The 14,387-nt window shown below is 37.8% G+C and overlaps 1 protein-coding gene across 1 annotated transcript in view; it reads right to left on the bottom strand.

Moving 5' to 3' along the window:
* Positions 1 to 1,397: 1,397 nt before the first annotated feature.
* Positions 1,398 to 14,387, bottom strand: part of LOC124169805 (pre-mRNA-splicing factor syf1 homolog) — a 32,360-nt gene continuing 19,370 nt past the window's right edge. The window contains exons 12-18 of the mRNA XM_046548568.1: positions 13,533 to 13,695; positions 12,931 to 13,040; positions 11,176 to 11,379; positions 9,055 to 9,171; positions 6,878 to 7,061; positions 5,796 to 5,981; positions 1,398 to 1,550 (exon numbers count right to left, since the gene is read on the bottom strand). Of these exons, the coding sequence (XP_046404524.1) occupies positions 1,471 to 1,550; positions 5,796 to 5,981; positions 6,878 to 7,061; positions 9,055 to 9,171; positions 11,176 to 11,379; positions 12,931 to 13,040; positions 13,533 to 13,695 (1,044 nt within the window). The 3' untranslated portion in view covers positions 1,398 to 1,470. The remainder of the gene's footprint in view (positions 1,551 to 5,795; positions 5,982 to 6,877; positions 7,062 to 9,054; positions 9,172 to 11,175; positions 11,380 to 12,930; positions 13,041 to 13,532; positions 13,696 to 14,387) is intronic.

Genomic DNA, 14,387 nt, shown 5'->3' with positions numbered 1-14,387 from the left:
CACACCCTGTGTCCAGGCTCTCACATAAGGCACCATCCCCCTCTTGATACAGCCACACTCCTATTTATGTATTTTGAACGGGACATGGCTCACATTACAACATGGGAATGAGGCTTGGACGATGACAGCAGTAGAGAAGTCAAAAATAGAAACGTTCGAAATGTGGCGCTACCAAAGAACAATGAACCTACCGAGAGACAGTGACCAACTTTCTTGTTTATTATTCTCTCCATCCACATTACCTCCTTTTTTCTCCACCACACACACGTCTCATAGGCCTGCCTCTACCATCTTCTCATACTTTTTTCTGTGTGTCCACATCAACATCACCTTGAAGTTTCTTGTTCCACTTCTTCTCCGCCCACTTCACCTTCTTTGTTCTCCTCCAAACCCACATCTTGAATACATCCAGCCGTTTCTCTTCCTCAGCTTCCCCATTTCAGCACTTAGTCGTACATTCAACGTCCGCCCCTTCATTAGACTTCTCTCTATATACTCTTATATAAAGATCTTCTCATCAGCTCTTTAATATTCATGAACGCCTCTTATGCTAATGCAATTCTCTTCCTGAAGTCTTTACTGCTGCATCCATTTCGCTCAGATGTGCTGTGCAAATGAATGAAATACTCAAGTTTTTAACCACCTACTTTTACATTGAGCCTCACATACCTTGCTCACAATGCTTTACAAAACCTCATTACTAAGTCCTTTTGCTGGTACTCATGATAATTCTTTAAATTAGACTATTTGATCTCAGAAATGATATATATACTCAGTGAATGCAAACTGTAAGGAAAGGCTATGTCCATATTTTCAATCCTTGATGAAACCTGGGGATGGGGTTGGTGTGGTGGCTAGAGTGTTGGCTTCCCACCCGGCGGGCTCGGTTCAAATCCCGGTAGGGGCAGAGAATTTTCAGAGAATACCCGATCCCTGCTTGAATGTTGTGTGGAGGACATTTCAAGCACAACACTCCATCTGTCGGATGGGACGTTAAGCCGTGGTCCCCTTGGCGCCTTTCGTTAAGAGTAGGCTAAAGCCGACGCCTGGTTTCTCTCCACCCTTCATTACTTACCCTTCCCTCATGACGCAAATGACCTCAGCTGTCCGTCACCTCTTCCAAATACCATACCATACTTGATGAAACCTTTCGCGTACCTAATTAACATAAACCAGGATGATTTACTATACTGAACAAAAATAGCTTTGGATGAGCAGATAATGCAAGGAAAGAAACTAGCCATTTAATTTAGTGTAGATACGTTTCTAGTACATATAAATTTAACAACTTTTCTACACATTCCTGGTCTGGACTCTTCCTATACATACAATTACTTCTGCTGATAATTATCAACAAAAATTATGGTAGTAGAGATTGCAATGGACTTATTAAATAATTAATAGTATAAAAATATCTTTATTTACGTAAATAAAGTTAATTAATGAGGAATTGTACTTCAATTATGACAATCAACTATCTTTTGCAGTGCTGGGTAAAAGTCCTCCAAATACTTCCGATGGAACTGCCTTCTGCTGCACTGGAAGATCTCCTGAGAAAAAGAATTAATATATTAATAACAAACTGCATTACAAAATTGGTCAAGATATGTTGTCATAAAAATCAGTTCTTCAATCAAGAAAGCAAATGGAGAAATCAACCAATTCATGAGCAAAGAAGCTTAGGCTAAGTGATATGGTATCAATGTAGAGCCGTGAACTTTTTATTCGACCATGATAAGCATATTTTTTCTGATCAAGATATCATAAGTATATCCAAGAAAAGGGATGAAATGGGATTAGTCCCTTTGACTGAGGAGCCATCCGTGGTTCCCACCCTTCCTATTGAGCCATGCAGTGGCTGGTGGGGAGAGGGCTTTTGAGACATTCTTTTGTTTCCATGCACTGACAAAGTCCTCTGAGAAAGCATGGCAATGCCCGCCTCTCTCTCCCCCAACTCACTTCCCTAGTGTTGCAGGTCCCGACTCCTGCCACGACGCCAATTTAAACATCCAGTAATTAATAGTAGCGGGTGTAACTTGGTGAAAATCCATAATCGCAGGAATAGAATGAATGATAATGTTACTCTGCAACGAAACCATGGTCAGTCTCCATAAATTGCCATGTGGAAATAGCAAAGTTGTTGATCCTTCTATTCCTGGGAAATATCCAGTGCTTGCACAACTGAGCCAGCTGCCAGATAAAGGATTATAGGATGCACACTATATATACAACCATAGTTTTCTTTTTCCTATTCTTTAAACTCAATAAATAAACATTTGTGACCAATTTGGACCATATAAACCATCCCCATGTGTTCATGACACAATTAATCTGAATGCCAAGACCATTAAATTATTAACGTCAGGGCCAGGGGCGTAGCCAGGACGATGTATTGGGGGTAGGAGGGGACACGTGGAACTCCTCTCTGGAAAACTGTGAACATTTTTATATCTAGAAATCAAACTTTATGTGATTTTGGCACTTAAAATTACACATTTGTTGGGTCCTTGGGAAGCTGTTTTGTTAAAACATATTGGTGGAGAAGAATAAATTGGTTTATATTGGTTTTATAGGTTAAAATTTAAAGTAGTGATGGGTCGGTTCGATTCTTCGATTCTCGACCAAGAACCGGAATCGAAAACGAGTACTTGCCAAGGTGAAAAATCGATTCCGATTCCAGTAGTACTTCAAACCACAAAATATACGACCGCGTTTCCAACATTCATTTGAACTTTCGCGCCACGTAATCGTGATAACAAAACACACATCTTCTAGGGAAGTGCGAGTAGTCGAAAATTCAAGTCGAGTCGAGTAGTTGGTACTCGACTCGAGCGTTTCGAGTAGCATTACGAATGTCGAGTCGAGTAGTTAAGGTTACAGAGCTTTCGAGTCTAGTAGGCCCAGCGATCTTCCGACAGGAAGCGCTATCATGAAACTCATGTAATAATGCAGTTTTTAAAGCTGATAAGTCATTCTAATGCCTTGGTCTGGTAGTTTCAGCTTGCCGAATACACTATAGTTGTCGAAATGGGCGCCGAATACCTTTACGGCAGCCGCGGCGGCCGATCGTCTTCCTACCCGGCGCGCACTGGTCCGAAATCGGAAAAAGCTGGAATAAAGTCCAAAATGACCTTTTTGGGGATAGAGACTTGAAACGTGGCGTAAATACTCATAAACCATTACCAGATATAGATTTATATGCCATTTTACATACATACGACTCTTTAGTGAGATACAGTGGCCCAAACATGACCAATTTTTCAATGCCACGCGAGATATCGTTTTTCCTAAAAAAATCTTTGAATTTATCCAGGTGGTTTTGCGTTGGTATGAGTTTTATGGAATAAGAAAACAAAATATTCCTGGACCTGGTGCTTTTCCTGTATTTTCAATGACTTTTGAAGATTTTGGCTCTCATCTGTCTGGTTCACAACGCAAAATGGCCGACCCGTTTTTCACGTGAAATTTGACATAAAGTAGACATTATCTTTCGTTTACGAAAAATATCACTCGAAAAATTTGAACTACAATATAAAGTATAGATTTCTAAAGATTACTTAGTAGAAATGTTGGAAAAAATCTTGCGACGAAGGAAATTAGAGCGATTTTTTAATCGCGCGTCAAGGATGACCTACACGCCGCGGACCTCCGAGGCTCGGTAACTGAGGCCGATTTTTCAAGTTTTTTAAAACATTAGCCTTGAAAATCGTCATTCAAAGCATGGATAATCGTCTTAATTGACTTAAAACACTAAACTGAGAATGTTATAAAGGATTATGTATAGATCGACTAGGCCAGTAGGCGCATTACTCGAAAGAAAATACTAAGGATTGGATATTTTTCGGAACCATCCCACGCATAAGAAATATGGCTCGGGTATTGAAGTAAAGTGAAGAAATTAAGTCAGCATGCTTAAGAGAGAGAAAAAGGAACTATTTCCATGAAAGGCAACAACTGATACCCTTATTCCCTTTCCACCTTCGCCGAGGTGAGTCGCGATCGGAAGGGGGAGTTTTCATATCACAAGGCATCTTTTAGCCTTTTTTTATTACTGCGTCTGTCCGATGTGAATTTCATTTGTAGAGCTTAGTTTCATTCTTGAACTTAAAAAAAAGCAAGAGATTTTAACGCTAATTAAATGACGTGAGAAGTATAGAATTTTTTTGGCTCTACAAAACTAAAGTTTAGTTCTATAGTTAGTTCGCTTTGTCCACTTGAATTCCATGAAGATTCAAGATCCAAATAAATCATTCATACAATTTTTAATAAAAATTCCAAAGTCTCCAAAATCTTGCAATTTTGGTAGGAAAGTCACACAAGTGTGCAGCAAAAGCCAATTTTCTGCAGGTAGTAATACTGTAACATATGGAGATGGCTGCCTGGCATATGACATACCTGCTGATATGGCATACCTGCTGGCTGAGCATGTAAAATAATTGGATTTTCTGCTTGAGAATTTGAAAGGGCCAAATATTACATGATTCATATACTTAGTATGTAATCTTTATTATAGCTGCAAAAATAACTATACTCAGGGGTCTCCCTTTTAGTTTGGATATATATTATATGGTCGACATATTACTTGGGGTTAATTAATTTCAATTTTCCCTATAGAACAGTTGAAGACACATTAATTTTCATTCATCTCCTACTTCTGGCAATAACCATGAACGATCCTCATTATATTTTCCTTTTTACATTCATCATAGAAAATTGGAGTAGAATATATTGTAGTATGCATTGCTGTAATGCCTGGTTCAGAAATTATCATACTCGACTCGACTCGATACTCGGGAGTAATTTTCAACTCGACTCGAGATCAAAAAGTGCTACTTGGAAATCCCTATTATATTCCGAGGGAGCAAATGCAGACTAGGGAGCTTGTGACAGGTATATAGTCAGGATACAGTGATGCATTTGGAAAAGTGTCCAAAGTCACCATAGCAAACCCTGTTGAAGCTGAAGTGGAAGATTATTTATCATAGATTAATGCACCAGCAAATTCCTTCCCTGGGAAATACTGAAAGACTTGTATCTCCTACCCAGGGCTGAAAGTATTAGCGAAGAGGTTTCTTGCCATACCGCCATCCACTGTGTTCAGTGAAAGACATTTAGTTGTGCAGGAAAAATATGTGATGTAAAATGCAACAGGCTTTATCCTGACAGAGTGAAGATGCTTTGCTTTCTGAGCAAAAATTTGAAGTCTGTAAAAGGAGACTAAATTTGTGAGACATTATTGATAATGATAAGATATTATCAATAAAAGATAGATATTAAAGAAGATACTTTTATTTTAAATTTAAACATGAGTGCTAATATTCTAAAGTAATACCTATCATGTAACACCACTTTTCAGGTATGTTCTGTTTTGAAATTTAGCTATTATATTTTGATTACATAGTGATGATATGAAAGATGCTTTTGTTTGACTGACTCTTTCACCGAGTAATATTTTTTAAAGCGGTTTTCTTGTTGCCTGGAATTAAGTGATATTTTCCTTGGAGCCTATGGCATCAGAATCAATGGAATTGGTATCGGTAGAATCGGAATCGAAATGTCAGAATCGGAATCGGGATCGGAATCGATAAAATTTTGGAATCAACCCATCACTAATTTAAAGCTAACATTAATTGATTTTGGGGGGACACTTGCCCCCTGTACCCCTCCCTGGCTCTACCACAGGTCAGGGCACATGTCTTGCTAGAGTGGATTGAAGTGAAAGTACCCATTTGAGCATGATAAGCGTTTGACGGTTGATTCACAAGCAATGCATTAGCCATTAGTCAATCACTTACTTTCATCGCCTGACTCTCCTCCCTCTTCCTCGTCTCCTTCAGACTCTTCGTCCTCGTCGTCTATGTCTATCTCGTCTGGGTTGACCACGCGGTTCGCTTCCTTCCCATCTCTGCCCTGCTCCTGGGTGGTCTCGCCACGCACAAACATGATGTTACCACCCCCAGCTGCGGTGGCCTTAGGTTTGGCTGCCAAAGAAAAGAACAGTGTCAATGATGCAGGATAATCACAAACATGGCCAGTTCACAACTGCAAACAAAAATAGCCACAACTGAAAAACCAAGATGAGTAAAAGATAACAAATGCATCTGGCAAAGAACATATGAATTCTATTTTGAGTATGGCTTTTAATAATGCACAAATATTAATTAATTTCCTTAAAGAATACAGAATAATGAACAAACAAATTAAAAAAATGGATTTTTCCACAAATATTTGCACATTTAGGGAGCTAAAGGAGTAACGAGGACAGAAGAGATTCAGCTTTATTCAAAACTCAAATCCATTATTCAACTTTGTAACCCATATTTTTTTTAGAAATACAAAATTTCATTAATTAGTAATAATGACAGAACCCGTGCCATCATGAGCCCCATGATGCCTCCAGTTTAAGGACAGTAAAAGAAGGATTTGGAAGGAGGGGGGAATCTCACGTTGTCACCAGCAAAACCAAATTTGATGTTGCTCAAGAAAGGAAGGCCAACCTACGGAATAGATGACCCCGAGATTTTCCTCTAGAATCGTGTGAGGACACGGAAACAGAACCCAGGGTGGGTGATATGCTTCTGGAGCCAAGCTCAGAAGTCCGAGACTCTTACGATCAGACCCCTGGGGGAAGGAGGATGAAAAGAAAGACGTGCTGTGCTTTGATGGGAGCCTGATGACGACAACTCCAGGGATAGGAATAGATGGTGAAGGGAAAGGATAGATAATTCCAGCAATGTCATTTGGGCAATGTGCGCTACCACTGGCAAAATCGAATTCCCTGTTCCTAGAGAGATGGTAGATCATCCCATGGGAAGAATGATGGGCAGAGATTTTTCTCTAAATATGCAGTCTGAGGACAGCGAGTGTCAAAGCATACCTCGACTAGAAGCATCCATTTCAACACCATGAACACCACCACCGCCACCAGCACCGACAGTGGCGGCTGCCATCGCCTGGGCTTCCAGCATCCTCATTCCGTCCTTGGCTCCAGGTGCCAAATCTGCGACCGTACCAGACACTTGACCAGCTGCAGAGAGCATCTGAGCAGACATCATGTTCACCTAAACACACGAGAAAATAGCATAATTACTCAAGTACATATTTAAAGAATAAATCAACAATGCACTCAGTACTAGTGAACAACATGAGCCAAGGGTCACTCAATTCACTCGATCGAAATCGAGGGACTTTTTAAGCTTAGGAATAAATTATATGGACAAGATAAGACACAACTGGGTGAAAAGATCCCAGGTAATAAATATATATCATATAATAAATATACATTGATAACCAATGCTGAATAAGAATTGATTAATAAATAATAACCCTGCATTTCCTGGCCCAGGGAAGTAGCAAGGATTTGGGAATACCTTCCCACTAAATTTGAGGCAAGTATCAGTTAGTGGGTGTATGTGAGGGTCGTAACAGTAGCTATGACTCATTGATTTTAGTGATTGGATTAAAATGACAGTCACCTACTTGGAAAAATCGGCCATTGAGCAAGGGTGAATTACTTCTTCAACCCATTTTGGTCCTTGGTACTCCTGTTTTGCTTACCATTTAATTTATTTACCATTATGCCGACAGGTTCCGGCCAACAGCAAGCTTTCCAGGGGTTATAGGTGCAATAGAGTGTACCCATATCGCAATTGTAACTGGATATTTCATTTGTAAATATTAACGGAAGTGTCGTTTACGCAAACTTAAAACCTTTTAAAAATATTAAACAGGATGAATGTGAAAATTTTTCATGACTGGAAATATATTATCATAATTTCCTTCCCTTATATACAGTGGAACCTCATTAAAGCGAGTACAGGCTATTGCGAGACCCCCGCCCTTACGAGAGATAGCCGATGCACCGTCAATTGACCCTATAATAAGCATGTAAAAAAATTCGTTTTTATGAGGCCCTTTAGGTGTTAGCACTTGCCATAGCGAGAGCTTCGCCGGAGAGATCGCCGGAAAACCTTCACCAAGAGTCCCTTATCTCTGTAATTTCTTGCGATCTGTTAGAAATGAAGTTAACATGGAGTGCTCAGTCTCAAATTCATGTAGTAAACTGTCGTTCGATATAAATAAGTAGTTCATTTTGGTGAAAATATTGTGGCATTAACATTCGCAAATGCTTGATCTTCTTTTGTTCCTAGGGCGGCAGAAAGCAAACGGCAGCATACCAGCACGTCTGTGAGTTGCGTGAATAGAAAGCATTTGATGGCAGACACCATGACCAAAAAACAATGCTTGGCATGATTTTTATTCAGTGCGGCGCTTATAAATTGTTTGAATAGTTAGTCGTTGTTTGAGTAAGGAAATTTAGTGATGCAAAAAAATACATCGCCTTTCATCTGGATTTATGCTTACGTTTATCGGATATAAATTTATCTGTCGCCGCACCACTCCTGTTCCTGTATAACTGTTCGCAACAGGTATATTGGCTGTTATTTGCTCCACCTCCGGTAAAGCAACAATTCGCTATAGCGAGTGTTTATTGGAGCACCGTGGGGTGTCGTTTTATTGAGGTTGCACTGTATACACTTTATACCCTTTGATGTGACATACTCCTCTCTCCATTTCAAAGATGGACCTTACAGATGTAAACAATGCCTATCATTGGCTGCCAGAATTTCTTCATACTGTACCTGAAGGTTTCTTATACCGGAGGGGTCAAAATTTATTATAGCGACTCTAACAGCACAATAGGTAGCCCACCTCGATTCAGAAAACCGGATCGCCCCATTCTGAGCCGAAGAATAGTGCGCTCTATGCATTTCGACCCCTGATTCAGAATAAGGCTCAAAGAATAAATTAAACATGCACTTGCACTCTTATTCTGTGACCAAAATGGACCAATTGCGGAGTCATGTGTCAACTTCATTTTGATACAACAAGAATTGAAAATTTCTGTGGCAACATTAAACAAACCCTTTTATGATATGTATGTAGTATGAAATACTAACCAATATTGCAAACTAATATTACATAATAAAATAAACCATGACTTATTGTTCATTTCAGTGATATAAATTTGAGGGCAAAAGTGTGACATCTCACCTGAGTGTTGTAAGTTGCTTGCACGCTGCGCTTTATCCTCAGCATTTCCCTCATCGTGTCTTCATTGCCATGACGAACTTCAAACTCCTTCCACGTTTGCCAAAACTCTGGTGCCACCTATCAAGCACAGGTTACAACATTAAAACAGCATTCAAAAGGCAACAAATACTATGATGCAAAAAACAATAGAACTAGCACAAGTAACAACATTTACAAAAAACATATTTGGATTCCATGGATATGATTTCTAGTACGAAGGTGAATATATCATCAGGATTAGATGTGATATCTCTAAAAATGGAGTCTATCCAAGGAAATCAAGTATAGTCCGAGTATGTGTTATCACTTGGGATACACAATGGGTAGTTTTCAAGTCCGTTTAGATAAGTTACTATATTTTGCACAAGAACTACCTTTAAAAATTCTATCCAGTAAAGCAAAAGGTATAAAATAATTAAACTGCAAAGAAGTCCAAACATTAGCATAAATATAAATGGATTTCATTAAAAAAATTACACAGGTTAAGGGACTCTGGGCTTCCTTCCCCTCCCACTTACTTCAAAGATCGTATATTTCCTTTACAAAATTTTGACCTTTAGTCTTTTCAACAGAGGCCATCAATAGTATCCCAAATGCGAATCTAGACATAAATTTGAGGAGTTAAGTAAGGAAGTTAAAAAGGAGGAGGTAAGTTGCAACTGTGGCAGATGAAAAATAATGAAATTCACATTAATTGCAATAGGAAAAGATTCCTCTTGGTTGAGAATCAAACAACTGACCTTCTGCTTTCAGGGCCACAGCATAGACCATTATGCTATCTAGGTTCTTTGATTCTCATGGCAATTTCACAGAGGTTCATGGTGCTGGAAGATAGGCCTTTGCAGCCGTTCCGAGGCGGAAATGCAAGGGAATATGTATGTGCTTGCAAGATGTCACGAACAGTGGCAAACCACAAATCTCTGCTGAAGCATACATACGTATTTCAAATTTGCCACCAAGCCAATGTGAAAGTATATTTCAAATCAACCAGAACGACAGAAGTCCATGCTTTGATTCCTGAACTATAGGAATTTTTTCCCTCGGCGATTATGGTGAATAAATTTAAGGGATAATACGTTATGATGAACATGATCGGCACAGATAGACTAGAATTAATTAGGATCTCCAAGGAGAGAAGAATGCCTTCTGAGCAATATTTTGGATTTAAAAAATAAAATTATGCTTTTTCCATGAAAGCTGGATTTTACCCCAATAAACATGTATATTTTATTAGGTGAAATTTAGAAGAGCATCATAAAGGGATTATTTGACGATGATTTCAAAGATTGAAATTGTGTGGCATAGATAAAAGCATTTTCCTCCCAGATTTAGGGATGGGAAATTTGTTCTCAGTTCCCATGGGCTGATTAAGGGTGAATGACCACCCTCCCCAACCCATCCATGATTTCTAGAAAAATTGGTGATAGATTGAATTGAAAAATTGAGGTGGCTCTCCACTGGAAATTTTATCACATCAGCTTAACAATGTTTTAAAATAATAGATGAATATCTAAAAGCAACTTGGCTATGCAAATCAGACCTCAGATGCCTTATTGCACAGCGGTATTGCATACCACTCAGGGGCAAAAAAAGAGTGAGAAGGTCCCAAAACAAAGACTTTGATTCCCCCCTGAACATTGAATTCTCTTAAGCGATGTCTATCGTGAAGATCCAAGTGTTCAGAGTCCCGGTTTAACTTCAGGATGTGACACTATAAGCATACAAACATGATGCCTTGTGGCATTGAATGTCTGGCAGCTTAAACCAACTTGTCCTCAAAAGCCAATTTAACTCTGCACAGGAAGATGTGTCATGGTAGCTTAAGTATTAGAAAACCTGGCACAAATTTGAGAGATCCAGCTTCAAATCCTTATCAAAGCAAATGACTGTTTCTCAGTGGAATTTTTTTAGAATTTAACACACTCTTGAACATCATTCTATAAATGTATACCATTGGCTAACCAGTGGTTATTATCTTGAATTATATGCAATACATAGACATAAAATTCAAATATAGAATGCACTCAAAAATTTTAGCATTCAGGTTTAAATTTCCAATGACTAAAAAGTATAAAACTTTACCCTTGGATCACATATTTGTGAGCAGTGGGCGTAAATGGCACGAGCTCTGTCCACTTCCCCCAGCTTGGTTTCCATCTGTGCGAACCGCACACACATCTCCCGCGCATGTTCCTCCGCAAGGATCTCGATGGCCTGCTCATATATTTGACGAGTTCTGGCCACGCCATAAATTTCGGCAGCTTTCTTTATGTAAATGTTGAAAAGCTGAAGATAAAATAGAAGAAAAATCAATATACAAAATTGACTTGAGAAATTACTTTGTGGAAGCTGTTAATATTCATAATGAAACACAGTAGCAAACTCCAAACTTATTTACAAATGGGTTAAGTATAAATTACAGCAGCTCAGATCCCAAAAATTAGTATTGAGCCACTAAAACCAAAGTTGCAACAAAATCAAGTGTGGAGTTTACTACTGTGTTGACAAATAAAATTAAGTTAGGCTACATCATGATAAATGAAATATTACCAGCCAGCACAGCTATTTAAATCTCTTGGGACAACATTTATCCTGTAATATGTACAATGATACACTCACGTCATATGAAAGAAAGGATCCAATGGATATACAATTCGAGGACCTAAATTAGGGATAGCCGCAAGATGAATGTCTCGTTCCGAAAAGAAAGCAAAATATTAGGGGGTAAAGAAGAATAGAGTTGGGATTCAGTTTATAAATTATAAGTGAGAACTGTAAGGCACTACCAATGGCCTAAGTCGAAACTATGAGATAGCAATTGATGTCAAGTCTTCTAATCTGTCTGTTAAAAGAGATGTTATTTGTTAGGTTATTTGCATTTGGTCAGATAATAATCAGCATATAGCATGAGAACTTTCAAGTCTCAATCATAAGATATTGGGTCTTAAAAACTTTAGCTTGATCCAAAAAATTGATTCAAAAATGTTCCATCAGACACAAAATATGTATGATCCAAATTTACATTGATCATATTATGCAAACAATTAGCCAAGATATTTCATCAAATAGTGTTCTATAACAAACACAAAATTGAAGATTTTATAAACCTTGTATTTATAAGATGAATATAGTAAATTACTTCCCCCATGATTAGAAACTTTGATCATGGAGTAGATATTATAAATATCATTTGCTATGCCTGAAAGGCCCCACCACATTCAAAATTTTACACCACTTGAACTGACTTGGATATAAAAGAAGAACAGAGGAAATGGCAAATGCATTCCCAGAATTTATCAGAGGAGGAAGAAGACACTGTGACTTTGAAACATGAAATGGGAACCAATATTAAACGTTCAAATCAAAATTCCACAAATATCTTTGTAAGCGCCAATGTTACAACATTGTTAAATTCATCTCACTACTAAATTAAAAACATGACATTCTCATTGAACTGCTTTATGTTCTTTTAAATGTAGTAAAATATTTTATTATTTCTCACTTTTTATTTATTATAATATTTTATTAAATATTTTATTTTATATTAAATTTTTAATATATATTAAAATTATTTTATTTTATATTAAAATTAAATATTTTATTAATGTGCATTTTTACATTATTTGATCAATTTGAGGTAAAATTTTATGAACATATATTTTACACCGCTCTGTTGATAGCATTCCCTATAGTGCTGCCACTAAATAGGTATAATGACTGGCTCCATTCTTGTACAAAACTTGTCCTCAGGAACCAATAAAAATTATTTCTGTTATTATTAATACATAGCTTTAATACTAATACAAAATTTAAGATTTAAAGCCAGATAAAACTCACCTCAAATTGCTCTTCTGGGAGCACAGCCTTGGTTGCTCGTTCATAAACTGCCATTGCATGCCTAGCAAGGCCATGTTCCTCTTCTAGTTTTGCATAGAGCAGGTACAGAGCTGTGGGAATAAAAGTATAGCAATAAACAACTCTTTCCCTAAAAATTAAATGAAAGGCTTCACCACTTTTCCTAGTTAAAAATAACTTCCACCTTTTCTCAGTGGCCATAGATATGCCTTTTGGCCAATCCTTAACCAACCACATCAAAAAATTTCCTTTCATATTATATTTTTTACACTTATGAAAGGATATAGTAATCATAAGTGTACCCACAAGTCACAATTTATGTTCAATCAACTGAAAGAAATATATACTCAGCTTTTTAAGTTAGAATTTATCAATTAAGAAAAACGTTAATGCATCACCAATTTAAGATCCTTTCATAGATTAAATATTCCTCAGTGTTTTCATATTGAGGGAAGGATAATTCTGATTCCCATTTTTAAAAATTGGTACACATACAGAGACTGGTGGCAGTTTGGACATAGGTTGGGGAGGACATCTGAATAGCACAAAAATGTTGGAAATAGTAGGTACTGCAATCAATTTACCTTTGGCAAATTTGGCAGGACAGTGTTCCAAGCATTGCTCAAATAAATCACGGGCCCTCTCAAGCTTCGTTCCACCATAGCGTTTCAAGAACTTGGTGAGGTAAGTGTTCCAAATATCGTACACGTTTGGCCATTTAAAGAGTGCGATGCCTTTCTCGTATGCCTACAGAAAACATTAAACACAAAATAAAAATATTAGAGACAAATATGCTCAGGAATATACTCACAATGACATATCTTTACTAAACAAGGAGTCCTGGCTGTTTCACCAAGCCTTGCACTCGAAAATTTTAAAAAAACATTACAACAATCATTAGAATATCACAATTTTGCTGATTTAGGCACTTGGAAATGAAATGTGTTAATGAATATTTGCTTCCGCAGAAAAGTAATTAAAAACTTATACTTGAAATTTACAAGCACCTCAATTTACCAATTAAGATTTAGTTAACCACAATATCAATACATGGTGCTAAGCACAGCATAATAGAATGCTAGTACAGTGGAACCCTGATTTATCGTTCCCGCATTGATCGTTTTCCCGCATTCATCGTTCGCCGCTCCTGGTCCCAAATTTAGTTCCATAAAGACAATGTAATTTTTTCCTGCATCTATCATTCCCCAAAGTATCGTTTTCCCGCATTTATCGTTTGAAGATCGCGGTCCCGTCGAATAATTTTCCCGCATTCATTGTTTGATAAAAATGAGACGAAGTGTTTACAACGTGTTATTTATGGCTAATAACAACAGACGCATAGTTTGAATCTTCCCCAGGAGATTGAAATGAGATAGGGAGAAGCAGAGTGCCGTGGGATAGTTACATTAGCGCATTTCCCAAGATCCGGTATCCCACTT

This window comes from Ischnura elegans, chromosome 12 (assembly GCF_921293095.1).
Source record: "Ischnura elegans chromosome 12, ioIscEleg1.1, whole genome shotgun sequence".
NCBI classification, from domain to species: Eukaryota; Metazoa; Arthropoda; class Insecta; order Odonata; family Coenagrionidae; genus Ischnura; species Ischnura elegans.
Note: the sequence above shows the minus strand (reverse complement) of the source record. Positions and strands in the feature narration are given on the sequence as shown.